The 18,239-nt window shown below is 53.5% G+C and overlaps 1 protein-coding gene across 1 annotated transcript in view; it reads left to right on the top strand.

The window, feature by feature from the left end:
• MED27 (mediator complex subunit 27) overlaps positions 1-18,239 on the top strand; it is a 107,671-nt gene that overhangs the window by 72,217 nt on the left and 17,215 nt on the right. The window contains exons 4-5 of the mRNA XM_064171036.1: positions 1,683-1,776; positions 15,569-15,676. Coding sequence (XP_064027106.1) covers positions 1,683-1,776; positions 15,569-15,676 — 202 coding nt within the window. The remainder of the gene's footprint in view (positions 1-1,682; positions 1,777-15,568; positions 15,677-18,239) is intronic.

Raw genomic sequence — 18,239 nt, forward strand, 5'->3', positions numbered from 1 at the left:
GGCAAAGTAAAATTAGCTTTTCTTTCTTCCTCCATCCCTAAGTGCTGTGCTCATCTGAGGTGGAGTGAAAGGGCTCTGGACCAAGAGCAGGATCTCTGCTAGCTCCGAGCCGTGGGGCAGAGCTGCGTCAGTTGTGCCTCTGCTCGTTTTGGCACTAAATTATTGCAGTGCAGGTTGGCAAAATAAGTTCCAGACAGCGGCTTCCCTCTGACCCTCTTTTCCAGACAGCCTCAGGAGTGCACTTTTGGCTTCTCTTGCTCGTATGCTCCTCAGTTTTCCTCTGCAGTCATCACCAGTTCACGCTGCTGCGTTGCTGTGCAGCGTCTGGTTCCTCGTCCCTGGCCCTACGCAAGATGCTTCAGCAGATGTCCTCTCTGAAGGACATTCCTGCTGAAGAGCTTTGCTTTAGATGAGGTTGTTTGTCATTTGCTGGTTGAGCCTGCCATGGAGTTGGGCTAATTGAGTAATTACATATGCAGCTTTGAAGGATCCTTCTGCTCTGATGAGTGCTCAGGACACCCTGATGCCTGCTTGAAAGAAGGCAAAGGGGCACGGCAGTGATAAGCGCAGCAGAGCTCTTCTGTCACTCTGCTCCTGCATTTTCTCTGACATCTTCTTGACTGAGAAGGGAAGTGAGGGTGGGGAGACACTGGCACAGGTTGAGGGGTGGTGAGACACTGGCATAGGTTGCTCAGGGAGGTTGTGGAGCACAGAAGCACCCAACGTGATCTTCGATCACGTTGGGTGCTTCTGTGCTCCACAACCTCCCTGGAGGTGTTCAACATCTCCAGGGCAGATTTAGTCTGGTTGTGGAGCACAGAATATGGACTGAGAGTCCCAGGTGACCTTATTGTGGCCTTGCAGTGTCTTAAGTGGGCTACAATAAAGCAGGGAGGGACTTTTTAGGCTCTCAGGGAGTGATAGGACTGGGGGGAATGGAACAAAGCTGGAAATGGGGAGAATCAGACTGGAGGTTAGGAAGAAGTTCTTCAGCGTGAGAGTGATGAGAGCCTGGAAGGGATTGCCCAGGGAGGTGGTGGAAACCTCATCCCTGGAGGTGTTTAAGGCCAGGCTGGATGAGGCTGTGGCCAGCCTGATCTAGTGTGAGGTGTCTCTTGGCGTGCAGGGGGTTGGAACTGTCTGATCCTTGTGGTCCCTTCCAGCTCTGACTGATTCTGTGATTCTATGGTTGTGCCTGCATTCATTTTTTTGGAAGACCACACAGGTGTCAGAGAGGTTGGTTGAGGAGAGCCTTGTGGATGCTGTGCCCCAGAGCCTGCCTGTGCCCTTTCTTGCTGTGCTGCCCCTCTTGCTGTGCTGCCCCTCTTGCTCTGCTGCCCCTCTTGCCCTGCTGCCCCTCTTGCCCTGCTGCCCCCCTTGCCCTGCTGTCCCTGCTTCTCCTCTTGCCCTGCTGCCCCTGCTGCCCCTCTTGCTCTGCTGCCCCTGCTTCTCCTCTTGCCCTGCTGCCCCTCTTGCCCTGCTGCCCCTCTTGCCCTGCTGTCCCTGCTTCTCCTCTTGCCCTGCTGCCCCTGCTGCCCCTCTTGCTCTGCTGTCCCTGCTTCTCCTCTTGCCCTGCTGCCCCTCTTGCCCTGCTGCCCCTCTTGCTCTGCTGCCCCTGCTTCTCCTCTTGCTCTGCTGCCCCTCCTGCTGTGCTGACCCTGCTGCTCTGCTCTCTCTGCCAGGTACGTGGACGATGTGATCAGCCGCATCGACAGGATGTTCCCTGAGATGTCCATTCAGCTGTCCAGGCCCAATGGGACCTCAGCAATGCTGCTGGTGAGTTGGATCATCTAAAGCCTTCAAGTGGACTTCTCCACAGGCTGAGTTAGCAGCCCTAAGATGCTGCTGGTTAACGGTGGGGGTTTAAACAGACTCTGCTGAGTTCATCGCAGCAGCACAGGGGTCACGGAGTCAAAGAATGAGTTGGGTTGGAAGGGACCTTAAAGATCATCCAGTTCCAGCCCCCCTGCCATGGGTAGGGACACCTCCCACCAGCACAGGGTGCTCAAGGACTCATCCAGCCTGGCCTTGAACACCATTCTGTGATGATTCTATGACGAAGAACAATCCAGTACCTGAAAGAGGCCTACAGGAAAGCTGAGGAGGGACTTTTTACAAGTGATAGGGTGAGAGGGAATGGATTGAAGATGGAAGAGGAGAGATTTAGACTGGAGATGAGGAAGAAATTCTTGAGAGTGAGGGTGGTGAGACACTGGCACAGGATGAGGGTAGTGAGACACTGGCACAGGTTGCCATGGGAGGTTGTGGAGCACAGAAGCACCCAACGTGATCAAGGGGAACTTCTTGCCTGGAAGGGTCCCAGAGCCCTGGCACAGGCTGCCCAGAGAGGTTGTGGAGTCTCCTTCTCTGGGGACTTTGCAGGCCTGTGTGGATGTGTTCCTGTGTGCCCTGAGCTGGATTGTGTGGTCCTGCTGTGGCAGGGGGGTTGGACTGGATGATCTCTTTGGGTCCCTTCCAGCCCCTGACACTCTGGGACCCTCTTAAGCTGCTCTTAAGCTGACATTTATAAGCTGTTTTGCTGCAGAAAAATGTTTGCCTTCACTTCCTTCACTTTTGAACCCTTTCCTTTCTCTAAGAGCCCTTCTTTGGGCCTTCCACTTCTGGTAGCTGTTTGAGGTCAGAAAGTAGTTGATGCTTCTCAGTGTTCAGGACCAGTTAGGGCCTGAGGTGGCCATGGCTGCTAAAGGCTAAGGTAGGGTGAAGGGTGGTGGCTGTAGGAGCTTCTTTCACAGGCAGCAGCACTTGGTCAGCTCCATGTTGCAGTTGCTCTCTGGGCATGGTTGCTACAGGATGGTGCCCCTGTGCTGAGCCAGTGCTGTGCTCATTTTCCTTGGACCAGAGATCACAAAGCTTGTTTTTAAAGGACTTTTGAACGTGGCTGTGTGATGGGTTTAGCATTTCTTCTTCTTCTTCCAGGCAAGTTTTCCTTCTTCCCCATCTGTTTCACTTGGTGTTGCCAATATGGCACTTTCCATCTGGCCCTGACTGCTACAGAAGCCTTTGCTGTTTTCAGCCCCAGATCATTCAGTGCAAGGTGCTGCAGGATGGGCAGTCTGAGGAGCACCACCCCCAGAAGGGAGCTTTCTCCACTACTTGTGGTTTCTCACACTGAACTGCTCCCAGGTTAGGTTAGCAGCTCCTGGCACCCAGCATAGTGGTTTGCCACAGCAGCACCCAGATCGTCCTGGGGGCACCTGGAAGTGTTTCACAGCTGCTCTCTTTGTCCAGAGTTCATTGGCTACCTGTGGCACATCAGACTACTGTCATCCTGGGACTAGGCATAGAATCAACCAGGTTGGGAGAGACCTCCAAGATTATCCACTCCACACCTCCCTGGGCAGCCCATTCCAATGCCAATCACTCTCTCTGCCAGGAACTTCCTCCTAGCATCCAGCCTGAACCTGCCCTGGCACAGCTTCAGGCTGTGTCCCCTTCTTCTGTCCCTGGCTGCCTGGCAGCAGAGCCCAACCCCACCTGGCTACAGCCTCCCTGCAGGCAGCTGCAGGCAGCAATGAGCTCTGCCCTGAGCCTCCTCTGCTGCAGGCTGCACCCCCCCAGCTCCCTCAGCCTCTCCTCCCAGGGCTGTGCTCCAGGCCCCTCCCCAGCTTTGCAGTCATAGCACACCTGCTGGTGCTCATGAAGGGCTTGGATGCAGAGGCCATAGATTGTTTCAGTTGGAAAAGCCCTTTGGGACTCATCCAGCCTGGTCCTGAACACCTCCAGGGAGGTTGTGGAGCACAGAAGCACCCAACGTGATCAAAGATCTTCTGTGCTCCACAACCTCCCTGGGCAACCTGTGCCAGTCTCTCAACACCCTCACTGCAAACAACTTCTTCCTCACATCCATTTTCAATCTCCCCTCTGCCACTTCAGACCCATTCCTCCTCCTCCTCCTCTCATTCCCAGACCTTGTCAATAGTCCCTTCCGAGTCCTCCTGCAGCCCCCTTCAGATCCTGCAAGGCCACTCCAAGGTCTCCTCCAAGTCTTCTCTTCTGCAGGCTGCACAGCCCCAACTCTCTCAGCCTGTCCTCACAGCAGCCTTCTGATTATTTTGGTGGCCTCCTCTGGACTGGCTCCAACACTTCCATGTCCTTCTTGTGTTGGGGGCTGCAGATCTGCACCCAGACTTGGTTTGAGTTCTTCACCCACAGCCTATTTCCTAGCTCCAGGTAAAGTCCTGCAGGAGAGAGCCTCTGGGAGGTGCTGGGAAACCTCAGAAGTGCTGAAGATTTGACCAAATCTTTAGGCAAACAAAAACCCCAAACACTTAAAGCAGCAAATGTTAGCCCCAGAGTGTCCAGCTTCATGTGCAAATGGGAATCAGCTTCTACCCTTAGCTGGCAGAGGTGAGGCTTTGCTGGGCTGAGGGGCACCTGCAGCTGCAGGAGGAGTCGTTACCAGCAGGTCAGCCTGTTGGTCTTCTCTGGTGGGTAACCTTGGTGTTAATCCTGGCTCTCCCTAAGCAGGCCACAGCTTCCACAGCAGCAGAAAGCCAAAGCAACTGTTCCTGAGAGCACAAATGCTGTGTCCTGAAAGCTTGCTCCTTCCTGGGCCTTTGAGGTTGCTGCTTCCTGCAGATAATACGAAGGGGGTTCATGCTTTAGATTTATACCCAGCAATTGGAGCTCATTAGTCTGGATTTATGGTCCACAAACCAAACTCATAAATAATTGAAACCTTTCAGAGCTGGGTGGAATCCTCAGCTGCTTCTAAAAGCAGTTTGTTGTGGCATTTCAAGGTGCTGTTTAATCCCAATCTTCAGCGGTGATTTTTTTCCCTCAATTAATCTTTTAATCGCCCTGTGCATAAAGCCAAGAGAGACCAAAGGCAGAACTGTAGCAGCAGCACTAACAGGGTGATGCTAAATTAATTTGCAGCAGAGGGAACTGTGGGCTCCTTAAGGTGTTCCTGAGAGTTGGTTGGTCAGATGCCAAGAACTGGAAATGGATAAACCTTGCAGAATCACTGAGGCCGGAGAGGAGCTTTAAGCTGATCCAGCCCAACTGTACCCCAGCTGCCATCACCACTAAGCTGCACCCTGGAGCACCACATCTACAGCCTCCTGAACACCTCCAGGGCTGGGGACTCCACCACCTCCCTGGGCAGCCTGTTCCAATCCCTGACCACTCTCTGACTGAAGAAGTTTTTTCCTAGTGTCCAACCTAAAGCTCCCCTGGCACAGCCTAAACCCATTTCCTCTCATCACTGGTTACTGGGAGAAGAGACCAACACCAGCCTCACTCCAGCCTCCTTTCAGGTAGTTACAGAGAGCTGTGAGGGTGCTGGAGCCCTGGAGCAGGCTGCCCAGAGAGGCTGTGGAGTCTCCTGCTCTGGAGAGCTTCCAAACCCACCTGGATGTGCTCCTGTGTGCCCTGCCCTGGTGATCTGTTCTGGCAGGGGGGTTGGACTGGATGATCTCCAGAGGTCTCTTCTGACCCCTACCATTCTGTGGCTCTGTGTGAGCAGGAGATGGAAAGTAAATTGTGAATCACTCTCAGGCTTGTCTGATGTGAGAATAAGGAAGCTGAAGAAGAATCTTTTGATGGGAAAGTGAACAAGAGAGGAAAAGTAGTGAAAGACCCATGGGAAACTTGCTCAGCTTCGCTCCCTCCACGGGGTTCAGTGCCCCAGGGTTGTTGCCCAGTCCCAGAGCTCTGCAGACCTGTGGTGGTATTCCCATAGGTTTATGTTCTGCAGGGTCAGACTTGGGTCCCTCCTCTGAGAAACTCCTCTGGGCCACAATTTGGAGTGGGAAAAACAAGACAGAGTCCAAGTTCATCCTCTGCGGCCGTGCTGGGCCAGCACGAGCCTTCCGTCAGTATGGCTGTGGCTGGCCACTGGCAGAATCCATCCTTGAACCTTCCAACCTTCTCCTGGGCCAGTTGCTTCCCCTCACAGAGAGCCCCTGCCACAGTGGGAAGGGAGAGGCTCCCCAGCTCAGCCCTCACCTGGGGAAGTCCTTGGAAGTCCTACACTGGTGCTGCCTTGCACCGCTGCAATTAGGTTCAGCTGCTGAAAGGTAAATTCCAGCCCTCACACCAAGCCCCAGAAACCCTTGTAAAGAACCTAATTAGAATGTTTGTTTATTTAGAGTCTAATGGCTTAATTGCATCTTCTCTTGCTATTTACAAATAGACATCATTAAAGAGTAATGAGCATGTGAGGGATGGAGCAGTGTTCAGAGCAGCGGCAGATGAGACAGAGGAGGAAAAATCAGGAGGTGGAAGGCTGGGTGGGTTTTGCTTTTGAATGCAAAGCCTTGGCCTGCAGTCTGTAGGAAGGTGGTTTGCAGGCATGGGGCTGAGGAGGAAGACACACACTGGGAGGACAAGGCTGTGGCTGGCTGTGTGGGGCCAGCAAATCAGCTGGGTTGGAAGAGACCTTTAAGATCGTTAACCCAGCACTGCCAGGTGAGCCGTGGCCCTCACAGCACCACATCTGCAGCTTTGGAACCCCTCCATGGATTGGTCCAGGCTGCTCTAGGGCTTGACAAGCCATGGGGGGAAGAAAATGTTCCTCATGTTCCTCATTAACTGCTAGAGCCAGTGCAGAGGAGGCCACCAAAATGCTGAGAGGGCTGCAGCAGCTCTGCTGTGAGCACAGGCTGAGAGAGTTGGGGCTGTGCAGCCTGGAGAAGAGAAGGCTTGGAGGAGACCTTGGAGTGGCCTTGCAGGATCTGAATGGGGCTGCAGGAGGGCTGGGGAGGGATTATTGACAAGGTCTGGGAATGAGAGGAGGAGGAGGAGGAATGGGTTTGGAGTGGCAGAGGGGAGATTGAAAGTGGATGTGAGGAAGAAGTTGTTTGCAGTGAGGGTGGTGAGAGACTGGCACAGGTTTAAGAGTGGTGAGACAGTGGCAGAGGTTGAGGGTGGTGAGACACTGGCACAGGTTGCCCAGGGAGGTTGTGGAGCACAGAAGCACCCAACATGATCAAAGATCACATTCTGTGCTTCTGTGCTCTGCAACCTCCCTGGAGGTGTTCAGGACCAGGCTGGATGAGTCCTTAAGCAACCTGTTCTAGTGGGAGGTGTCCCTGCTTATGGCAGGGGGTTGGAACTGGCTGAGCTTTGAGGTCACTCAAAGGGATGTGGATGCTTCCTCCCTGGAGATGTTCAAGACCAGCTTAGATGAGGCCTTGAGCAGCTGAGTCTAGCTGAGAGGTGTCCCAGGGCATGGAGATTGGAGCAGATAAGCTCGAACCTAAACCCTTCCAACCTGAGCCACTCAGTGATTATGACTTGGTGAGGGCTCAGAGTGGCAGTGAGGGTGGCACAGAGGAGTTGTTTGGCCTCCTGCTGGAAACACTCTGGAGTGTGGTTCCAGCTCTGCTGTGATGTTGCCTGCTTGGTTTGCAAGGTGAATAAAAGGCAGGTCCAGAGCTGTGCTGGGCTCTACACAAGTGAGCAGGAACCCACCTGAGGTGAGCAGAACATTTGCTCCCTTCTGGCTCTGCATTGCAGAGCATCTGCAGCTCAAAGCAGGAGCAAATTCCCTGGGGTGCTGAGAGGAAATTCTGGAGCTTGGGGGACTCTGTGCAGTCTTGGAGCTTGGTGCTGTCAGCAAAGGTTTTCCTGATACCCAGCTCCTGAATGAAACCAGGGGGGTGAAAGGAATGTTTGTTAAAGGCTGCCTCAAACTGGGTCTGAAAAGAGCTTTTCATCTGCTATCAGCTCCAGTGGGGAGGCAAAATGAAAGGGGGAAGGAGGAAGTCTCCAGCTCTTTCCTTGGCCTGGGAAGTGAATTTTGCTCTCTTTTCATTAGGTAAATTGTCTTTAGCTCTGATTCTGACTTATTTGCAAGGGTGCTCAGTTCCTTTTCCAACCCTAGGAGCTGTGAAGTGGGAACTTCTGGAGCAGCCTTACAAGAAATTATCTCAACCAATTCCCCCTGATTATTCTTTCTCTCCCCCCCAACCTCTCCTTACACCTCCCCCTCTCCTGGCACACTGCTCCTGTCAGCTGCTCTGGGAGAATTGTCTCAGTGATAGACAAAATATTTTTAAAGCTGAGATATTTCAGGAAGATTTTTTTGGTTGATTTTATCTATCCTTGGCCACAGAAAAAAAACAACCCCAGAAAAAGCTGCAGAGTGTTGGGGAATTTCAGTCCTGTCCTACCTTCCTCTTCTGGAGCTTGCCTTTTTTGTTTGGGAAGCCAGGGACTGATGAAGAGCTTAGCTGGGCTGAATTTAGCAGAGTTTCAGTTGAAAGAGAAGTTTCAGCAGCAGCATTGTCGTTACCCAGCCCCAAACCCAGAAGCTGCAGAAGATCTTTCCTGAGCAGCTTCCCTGCCTGGTGCCTGTGGGGCAGGCTGTGGATGGAGTCTGCCTGGACTGCAGCAAAGCCTTGGGCACTGTCTGCCACCAGCAGCTCCTGGCACAGCTGGCAGCTCCTGGCTTGGGCAGTTGCCCTCTGGTATGGGTCAAGAACTGGCTGGAGAGCCAGGCCCAGAGAGTGGTGGTGAATGGTGCCACATCCAGCTGGCAGCTGGCACCAGTGCTGTGCCCCAGGGATCAGTGCTGGGCACAGTCCTGTTCAATATCTTTACTGATGATCTGGAGCAGGGCATTGAGTCCAGCAGCAGTGAGTTTGCAGATGACACCAAGCTAGGAGCAGCTGTGGAGCTATTGGAGGGTAGCAGAGCCCTGCAGAGGGACCTGGCCAGGCTGCATGGGTGAGCAGAGGCCAAGGGGATGAGACTGAACAAGGCCAAGTGCAGGGTTCTACACTTTGGCCACAACAACCCCAAGCAGCACTACAGGCTGGGGCCAGAGTGGCTGAGAGCAGCCAGGCAGAGAGAGAGCTGGGGGTGCTGGGAGAGAGGAGCTGCAGAGGAGGCAGCAGTGCCCAGGTGGGCAGCAGAGCCAATGGCATCCTGGGCTGGCTCAGGAGCAGTGTGGGCAGCAGGGCAAGGGAGGTTCTTGTGCCCCTGTGCTCAGCACTGCTCAGGCCACCCCTGGAGTGCTGTGTCCAGTTCTGGGCTGCTGAATTGCAGAGAGATGTTGAGTGCTGGAAGGTGTTTGGAGCAGGGCAGCAAGGCTGGGGAGGGGCCTGGAGCAGAGCCCTGTGAGGAGAGGCTGAGGGAGCTGGGGGGGTGCAGCCTGCAGCAGAGGAGGCTCAGGGCAGAGCTCATTGCTGCCTGCAGCTGCCTGCAGGGAGGCTGTAGCCAGGTGGGGTTGGGCTCTGCTGCCAGGCAGCCAGGGACAGAAGAAGGGGACACAGTCTGAAGCTGTGCCAGGGCAGGTCTAGGCTGAATGTTAGGAGGAAGTTGTTGTCAGAGAGAGTGATTGGCATTGGAATGGGCTGCCCAGGGAGGTGGTGGAGTCTTTGTGCCTGGAGGTGTTTGAAGCTAAGCCTGGCTGGGGCACTTAGTGCCATGGTGTGGTTGGTTGGGCAGGGCTGGGTGCTAGGCTGGGCTGGCTGAGCTTGGGGCTCTTTTCCCACTTGCTTGGCTCTATGATTTAACTCCCAGCTGTTGCTATTTTCAGCTCCCCAGATCTCTGAGGCCTATTTTAATATTTCTTTTATTATTATTTTCTTCTCCCCTCCCCCCTCCCTCCTTCCCTCCCCTCTGTCCCCCCTCCCCCCCCCCCCATTCCTATTAATTGAATTTTAAAAGTGACCTTGTACATGTATTGATTTGAATTGGAATTTGCCAGATCAAGGACGAGCTGGCACATATCCTTCAGGCAAAATATTACAAAGCCAAGTGCTGTCTTAACAAGATATCGACAGAAGAAGCTGAAATTTAATAGGAGAAGTTTGGCTTAGAAGGGGAAATTGTTGCCTTTTGGTGGGGATTGCAAAGTGTCTCTTTGCTGGCCTCAAAGGAGCTCCTTTTTCAGCTGCTCTCTCCGTGGATGTCGCAAGGGGATGGATTCACAGTATGGGTTGGGTGGGAAGGGACCCTTAAAGATAATTTAGTTACACCCCTACCCCCCCCTCCCCTAACCCCTGTCATGTTCAGGGAGACCTCCTACCAGCATTGGGTGCTCAGGGATTCATCCAGCCTGGCCTGGAACACCTCCAGGGAGGTTGTGGAGCACAGAAGCACCCAACGTGATCAAAGATCCCATTCTGTGCTTCTGTGCTCCACAACCTCCCTGGGCAACCTGTGCCAGTGTCTCACCACCCTCGACCTGTGCCAGTGTCTCACCACCCTCACTGTGCAGAGCTTCCTCCTGGTGCCCAACCTCAACCTCCCCTGCTCCACCTTCAAGCCATTGCCCTCATCCTATCCCCACAAGCCCTAAACAATCCCTCCCCTGCCTTCCTGAAGTGCAGCTCTAAGGTCTCCCTGGAGCTGCTGTCTCTTCTGCAGGCTGAACAGCCCCAACTCTCCCAGCCTGGCTTCATAGCAGCCTTCTGATCATCTTGGTGGCCTCCTCCAGACCCACTGCAGCAGGTCCACATCTCTCTTGTGTTGTTTGCCCCAGAGCTGGAGGCAGTGCTGCAGGGGGGGTCTCAGCAGATCATGCAGCAGGTCCACATCTCTCTTGTGTTGGCTGCCCCAGAGCTGGAGGCAGTGCTGCAGAGGGGTCTCAGCAGATCATGCAACAGGTCCACATCTCTCTTGTGTTGGGTGCCCAGAGCTGGAGGCAGTGCTGCAGGGGGGGTCTCAGCAGATCATGCAGCAGGTCCACATCTCTCTTGTGTTGGGTGCCCAGAGCTGGAGGCAGTGCTGCAGGGGGGTCTCAGCAGAGCAGAGCCAAGGGGCAGGATGCGCTCTCTTGGCCTCCTGCTCTCCCTGCTTTGGTTGCAGTCCCCTGCAGGGCTGCAGGTGCCCATTGCCAGCTTGTGCTGAGTTTGTCATCAGCCAACACCCCCAGGTCCTTCTCAAGACTGCTCTTGAGCAGAGCAGGCACATTGCAGGGCCTGGTGATCAGGATCCATCTGGGTGAGTCTTGACCTGCAGGAGCAGACCTGTGCCTGTGGAGCTGGGAGTGGAAGCAGCAAATTACCTTTTGCCCAGTGCCATTAGGCTTTTATTACCTTCTTCCATGTGAGCTGCAAGGGCAGAGGTGTAAATTATATCCTGTTCAGAGACCTTTCCTGAACGTAAAGCTGCAGGTAGCTGAGTGGAGCAGGCAGTCAAAGGCAATGGTCTGCTGGGAAAGAGGAGCTGTAGAATGAGGTGGAGGTGAACCAAAAAGCATCCAGCCCTGCAAGCAGCTCCAAGTCTGCATTATTAGAGGGGAACAGTCAATGGGGACTGAGGGGAACAAAGTCATGCATCTGTTGTGCATGACCTGGGATGTGCTTTGCCCTGCCTACAGCTGTGGAGTGTACTTTGGGCTTCCAGCTCTGAGCAGCATCCCCCAGCAGCAGCAGCCTGCTGCTCAGCCTCTGCTCTGCCAGCCTGGGTCTTTCAGTGGTGTTGAAATGCTGAGCTCTGGCTCCTCTGGGCAACACCTGGCTCCACAGAACTTCTGCTTCTGTCACACTTAGCTGATGAGAGGCCTGAAAAAGCAGCTCTGAGTCCTGATCTCTCTTCCAGCCACGTTTACCCCTGCAGGAAGCCCACATCAAAGCAGCAATACAGAACAGGAACCTTTCTGCTGGCGATGCCAGAGAACTGCAAGAGCTAACTCAGAGCCCAGCACTAACCTGGCCACAGCTGCAGTGCAACCTGCTCTGCACTCCTCAGCACCATGCCAGGCTGCCCCTGGACCCACCCTGAATGTTGTCCAAGCTGAGAGTGCACCAGTGGTGGCTTCACAGAACCATGGAATTGTTTTGGTTGGAGAAGACCTCAGAGATCTAATCCAACCTTCAGCCCAACCCCAGGGTGGCCACTAAACCATGGCCCCAAGTGCCATGGCCACAGGTTCCTTGAACACCTCCAGGGATGGGGACTCCACCACCTGGACAGCCTCTGCCAATCCCTGGCCACTCTTGCAACAAAGAAGTTCTTCCTAATCTCCAACCTAACCCTCTCCTGGCACAATTTCAGGCCATTTCCTCTCCTTCTATCACCTGATACTAGAGGGAAGAGACCAATCCCCAGCTCACTGCAACCTCCTTCCTCAGGGAGCTCACAGTTCTGGTACTCATCTAAGGACAGGGTCTGGGTAGCTGTGACAGGTTCTGGAAGTGTGGAGTGAGTCACTGGCAGGCTGTGAAAACAGAGGGCCTGGGGAAAGGCAAAGGCAGTGAGCTCATGCTGAAGCATTTTGGAAGCATTGGTGCAGGTAAACCTTGTGGGGAGGTTTGAGGCCAGCAAGAGATCCATTCCAGCAGGCTGCAGTGCCAAGGTTGAGCTTTTCCAGCTTGTTTTGTTCCTCTCTTCACTCTGAGGATTTTCAGGAACATCCCACACAGGCTTCAGAGCAACTTCATCCTGTTGATTTCTCTTTCTCTACCTGGCAGCAGCAATGTGAGATGCCAGCAATGTGGAAGGTGAAGGAAGAGGGGAGAAGGGAGTGTGTGGAAGCAGTGGAGACAGCAAAGGCTGTGCAGGCAGCTGGGGGTGTGGGGCAGCCTTTTTGCTCTTCCACTTCCCAGATTTCTTCTCTGGCTTTAAATTTTCTTCTTTCTCTCTTCCTTTTCCATCCCTGGCTGGTGCCTTGATGTGAGGTCCCCAGAGTCAGCTCCCTCAGCAGACCTCTGTGCCAGCCAGGTGCCAGGCTTCCTAAGGTACAGCAACAGTGAAAGCCCTCCAGGTGCTGCCAGCTTTTTGCAAAGCAACTCGAGTCACTCACTGGGACAGAGCTGTCCTCCTGCTCCCACTGGGTGGTCTGCATCGACACCAGGCGGCTCTGCACCATGGCTTGTGTTAGCTGAGCTGGTAGAGAGCTAAGTGCTGGCATAATTGAGGGTAGGGAGACACTGGAACAGGATACCCAGGGAGGATGTGGAGGTCCCCTGCCTGGAGGTGTTCAAGGCCAGGCTGGATGAGGCCTTGAGAAGCCTCCAGAGAAGGGCCACAAGGATGAGCAGAGGGCTGGAGCTGCTCTGCTGTGAGGAGAGGCTGAGGCAGTTGGGGCTGTGCAGGCTGGAGAGGAGAAGGCTCCCAGGGGACCTTATTGTGACCTCTCAGTATCTGAAGGGGGCTACAAGAGAGCTGGGGAGGGACTTTTGAGGCTGTCAGGGAGTGACAGGACTGGGGGGGATGGAGCAAAGCTGGAAATGGGGAGAGTCAGACTGCAAGTTAAGAAGTTTTTCAGCATGAGGGTGGTGAGAGCCTGGAAGGGGCTGCCCAGGGAGGTGGTGGAAGCCTCATCCCTGGAGGTGTTTAAGGCCAGGCTGGATGAAGCTCTGGCCAGCCTGATCTAGTGTGAGGTGTCCCTGCCCATGGCAGGGGGTTGGAACTGCCTGCTCCTTGTGGTCCCTTCCAGCCCTGACTGATTCTGTGATTCTGTTGTACCCTGTGCTGGTGGGAGGTGTCCCTGCCATTGGGGTTGGAACTGGATGATCTTTGGAGGTCCCTTCCAACCCAACCTGTGGGTCTATGAACCTGCAGACCACTTAGGTCTTATTTTACAGCAGCTCCAAACCAGCCCCAGGCTCACAGCACCTGATACCCTGATGTAGTTGCCACTGGGCACATCCAGACAATCCCAATCTGCTGCAAGAGTGGAACCAGAACCAGCTGTGCCTGCCTCATGCCTTGACACAAGTTCCACTCCAGCCTGCACCATTTTGCTTCCAGACTTTGAGCATTCTTCTGGCCTGCTTTTTCTCTTCATGCCCCTGCAAAGTTCTGCTGAGCAGCCTGTCTTCTTGAGGTCCATCACTGACTCTTCCCCCTTCTCATTTCCCTGAACCCTTTGCTGCTGTCAGCTTGGTTTTCCCTCTTGTCTAGACTCCTCTCTGCTAGAGCTGCTTTCTCTGTGTCCATGCCAAAGAGTTGTCATCAACTCTCTTCAAGCTTTGTAACTCTGTCCTGCTGTGTAGGGATGTAGCAGGCAGAATTCAGAGTAGTTTGGGTAGCTGTTCTGCACAGCCTCTTTGTGCCAGGTTTCCAGCCCCATGCTCCCTGTGTCAGCTTTAGGTGGAGTCTCTTTGTGCCAGGTTTCCATCTTCCTCCTTGGGTGGGAGTGGGAAGCATCTTGGCACTTGAGGGCTGATTTGCCTCTTAGTCTCTTATCAGGTTGAGGTTGCTCCTGTTGAAACAAGGTGCTAAGGAGGACTCATTAGCAGGAGTTAAAGAGGCAAAGCAGGTAACAAATCAATGCTATTGATCAGCACTGATCTCTTTGGCTGTGGATTTGTCTGCTGAGGGTAGCAGCAAAACCCCACATGTAGCCTGTGTTAGTATATATTGGGTGAGGTGTTGGAGCACAGTGGGGACTGAGCTGCTGCTGGTTGGGAAACATTAAACTGAACCAATTGCTGCCTGGTTGTGATCCCATTTTATGCTTTCCTGGCTGAGGAAAAGCTCTGGATAAGAAACCACAAAGAATTATTGTTTAGACAGACATCTAAATATTGAAGTGCAGCTCCATCTTTGGAAGGCAAATTGTTTTGGGGATTAAAATGCCTTCAATCATTGCATTTTGGTCAATAACAGGCTCCTGTTACACTCTGACTGGCTCTATCTATTTTCCATGCTTCCACTTTTGTTCTTGAGAGTGATTGCCACTGGAATGGGCTGCCCAGGGAGGTGGTGGAGTCCCCATCCCTGGAGGTGTTGAAGCAAAGCCTCCGTGAGGCACTCAGTGCCATGATCTGGTTGATTGACCAGGGCTGGGTGCTAGGCTGGGCTGGCTGAGCTTGGAGCTCTCTTCCAGCCTGGCTGATTCTGTGACTCTGTGGTCCCTCAGACAGCACAGCTGTGTTTCAGTGTCTGCAGGGGAGCTGCAGGCAGGCTGGGCAGGGACAGTTCAGAAGGGCCTGTGGGGATGGGATGAGGGCAATGGTTTGAAACTGGAGCAGGGCAGTTAGGTTGGACATCAGGAGGAATGCTTGATGGGCTAGAGCTGGGGGCTGGGTTGGACTGAGCTTGGAGCTCTCTTCCCACCTGCTTGGCTCTATGATTGCTGCTTCTAGACCTGCCACAGGAGCAAAGGAAGCCTTGGCAAATGTCAGACCTTTACCTCTTAGCTGCGGTTCCCCTTTAAATGCTTGCACTTTATTAGCAGAGCTCCAGAGTTTCCCCTTGACTCGTGGCACTGCTTTTCAAAGGCAGCAGCAGCAGCAGAAGGCTCTGCTTCAGCTTTCAGCTTCTTGGGGTTTGTTTTTTCATTTCTCTAAGTGGGCTTCTATTGGAGGATATCAAATCCGGGCAAAATAATCACATTTGCTGGTGGTTCTTGACAAGTTATTGAGCTGTGGTGTTAATAAATGGGAGAGAGCTGCTTGGCAGTGTCATGCCTACACGAGGGAATTGTGTGAATTTGTACATTTTCAGTTGCAAATGAATGTTTGTTTGTTCTGCACTTCATAGCCTGCCTCTTCTTCATAAACCCAGGGTCCCAGAGCTTTTATTTCACTCCCTCCAGAAAGTATTGAAAACCGAAACTGCACCGACTTGAGCTGTTAAACTTGACACCATCCACCTCTGCTTCAGCTCTGTTCTTCCTTTGTCCTTCTCTTGTTCTTTCCAGGTTACCTTAGGAAAGGTATTGAAAGTGATAGTGGTGATGAGAAGCCTCTTCATCGACAGGACCATAGTGAAAGGCTACAACGAGAACGTCTACACCGAGGACGGCAAGGTGGGTTCTGGGCTGGCCAGCAGCACTGAGCTCTGCTTTTCACCTGCTGTTGAAATGGCAGAGCAGAGGAATCCCATCCCGGGTGTGCTAGGAACATAAAGCTGTCAAAAAGGCTCTGTGGATGCTTTGCAGAACGCTGGGGTTTGAATTTATCATGCTTTGCTTGGAGTTTTCATACCCAAATGGCTGACTTCTTTCTAAGCTCCGAAGCCCTTCCTTGAATTCCTAATTCATCACCTTAGACCCCAGTTGCCTCGTTAATAATGTCTACTGAGGAAAGAGTCTTTCACTCTACCAGCACATCAATAGCCCAGGGTTCAGCCTTCTCTTTTCTGAGAGCTGCTGGGAGATCTTGGGCTGGTTTTGTGCTCTCCTTGCCGAGCACTGCGCCGTACATCAGTGCTGGGGAGTCCTCAGCAGCCTGCCCATCGATACCAGCAGCTCTTAGAGCCTCCCCTGCTTCCACAAGTGATTTGTTTTATGAACGATTCACCCTGCTTGAACCCTCAGACCCTGCCTGCTCACACGCCATGTGGCTCCTTAGCTCCTCAGAAGATGCTAATGGGAGCTGACTGCCTTCAGCTGGTTTCTCTTCTGGGGCTGGGATGGTCTCTCTCACCCAGCCGCAGCTCTCCTCCGCCAGCCACACCGCTGCACGGCTCTGCCTTCCACGTTCTCTCTCTGGAGCTTTCTCTTCTGATTATGAAGCCTATTAAAATAAAAAGTTCATTAGCTCAAGATGAGCACTTGGCACCCATAGGCCATGTTATAATGAGGTGAGACTTCTTCCTGTGCCAAGGCCTGAGCGTGGTGCAGCACACAGCAGCATGTCGCGTGCTGACCCCGAGTTCAGCGGCTCCGCTTGGAGCCTCCTCTGCCTCAGCGAGGCCAGGGGCTGCTGGGGGAGGTGGCAGCACAGCTCTGCTCCCCAGCTGAGAGAGTCTCACTCGGAGGGGGATTGGCCTAAGAAGTAGGAAAACAAAACTTGCCTGGGTTTGATTTGCTTTATTCAGATCTGCAGGTTTAAATACCACTGTGCTGTGGGAGCAGCTGCAGCAGCCTCCCTCTGTGTTAGCATCCAAACACAGCCTCAGAGCTCCAGCCCCTCTTCACCCCAAGTTCTGCTCCAGGGTGAGATGAGAGCCTGCCTAAAGAGCCCTGGCAGTGCCTGATGCATCCCCGTGTCACACTTCCTTTGGGGGTGTTCCTTGTCTCTGAGGAGCTCAGCTCCCTTCAGATGTCTCAGTGCTGTAGACGCTGAAGAGCTAAAGTCACAGAGCTCCTTCCTGAAACTGAGCATCTGTCACTGGGCTTCTGCTCAGCTCAGGGTGAACCCTCCAGAGGGCCCTGCACAGTCTCTCTGTCATCGTTGGCTGCCATGGGGAGACTGAGCCTGAGCAAGGCCAGCTTTGGGCACGGGGCCCTAACCTTTGCCTGCTGTCAGCGGGGAGCAGTTCAGCTTCTCCAGAGCATCCCTGCTAACACCTGGCTTGTTTGCTTGCTCTGAGCCACTCTGCAGGGCAATCTCTTTTCTACTGACTTAAGCTTTCTGTGTCCACAGCTGGGCTGTGGGACTGCTCCCCTGGGGCTGCAGAAGCCTTGACCTTTAGGTGGCAGGTTGTGCTCCACTGGGCCAGCCCAGGGCTTGCACCAGCCTGAAGCCCTTTAGGTATAAATAGGAATGTTTTAGTTGACTTCAATAGGGTTGGAATTGCAGCCACTGAAACCAGGAGCAAGTCTGGCTTGGAAGAGGAAATAAATGAGTAGCTTCCCAGTTTTGCCAACTGGAGCACATATTGACAAACACTGAGCTCTCTCCTCTTTTCACTAATTAACTACACTGCTAATTGGAGGCTAAGAATAAGATTGTGCTCTTGCAGTGCCATTACTTACTGTGCCTGCTGGGAATGAGTGATTACAGGCAATTCCAAACAGGCCATTTCAGCTCCTTCTCTGGCACAGCAAATGCTGGTGGGGAAGCTACTCCAGTGAGGTTTCACCACCCTGCTCCAGCTTCTCAGTTTCTAGACCAGGAGAGGGAAAATGCAGTGGCTGTGAGGCCATGCAGCCAGACCTGGCCAGGCTGGAGAGCTGGGTGAGGACAAGTGCAGAGTCCTGCATCTGGGCAGCAATAACCACAGGCACTTATACAGACTGGAGGTTGCCCTGCTGGAAAGCAGCTCCATGGAAAAAAGACCTTGGAGTTCTGGTGGGCAGCAAGTTCTCCATGGGACAGCAATGTGCCCTTGTAGCCAGGAGGGACAGTGGCATCGTGACATCAAAGTGTGGCCAGCAGGTCTAGGGAGGTTCTCCTCCCACTCTGCTCTGGTGAGGCCACACATGGAATACCATGTCCAGTTTGGGGCTCAGGAGAGGCAGGGATCTGCTGGAAAGAGTCCAACAGAGGCTATGAGGGTGATGAAGGCACTGGCACGTCTCTGCTGTGAGGAGAGGCTGAGAGCCCTGGGGCTGTTTGGGCTGGAGAGGAGAAGGCTGAGAAGGGATCTGCTCAGTGTCTATAGATATCTGAGGGGTGGGTACCCGGCTGCAGGTGCCAGGCTCT

This window comes from Pogoniulus pusillus, chromosome 35 (genome assembly GCF_015220805.1).
Source record: "Pogoniulus pusillus isolate bPogPus1 chromosome 35, bPogPus1.pri, whole genome shotgun sequence".
Classification (NCBI taxonomy): Eukaryota; Metazoa; Chordata; class Aves; order Piciformes; family Lybiidae; genus Pogoniulus; species Pogoniulus pusillus.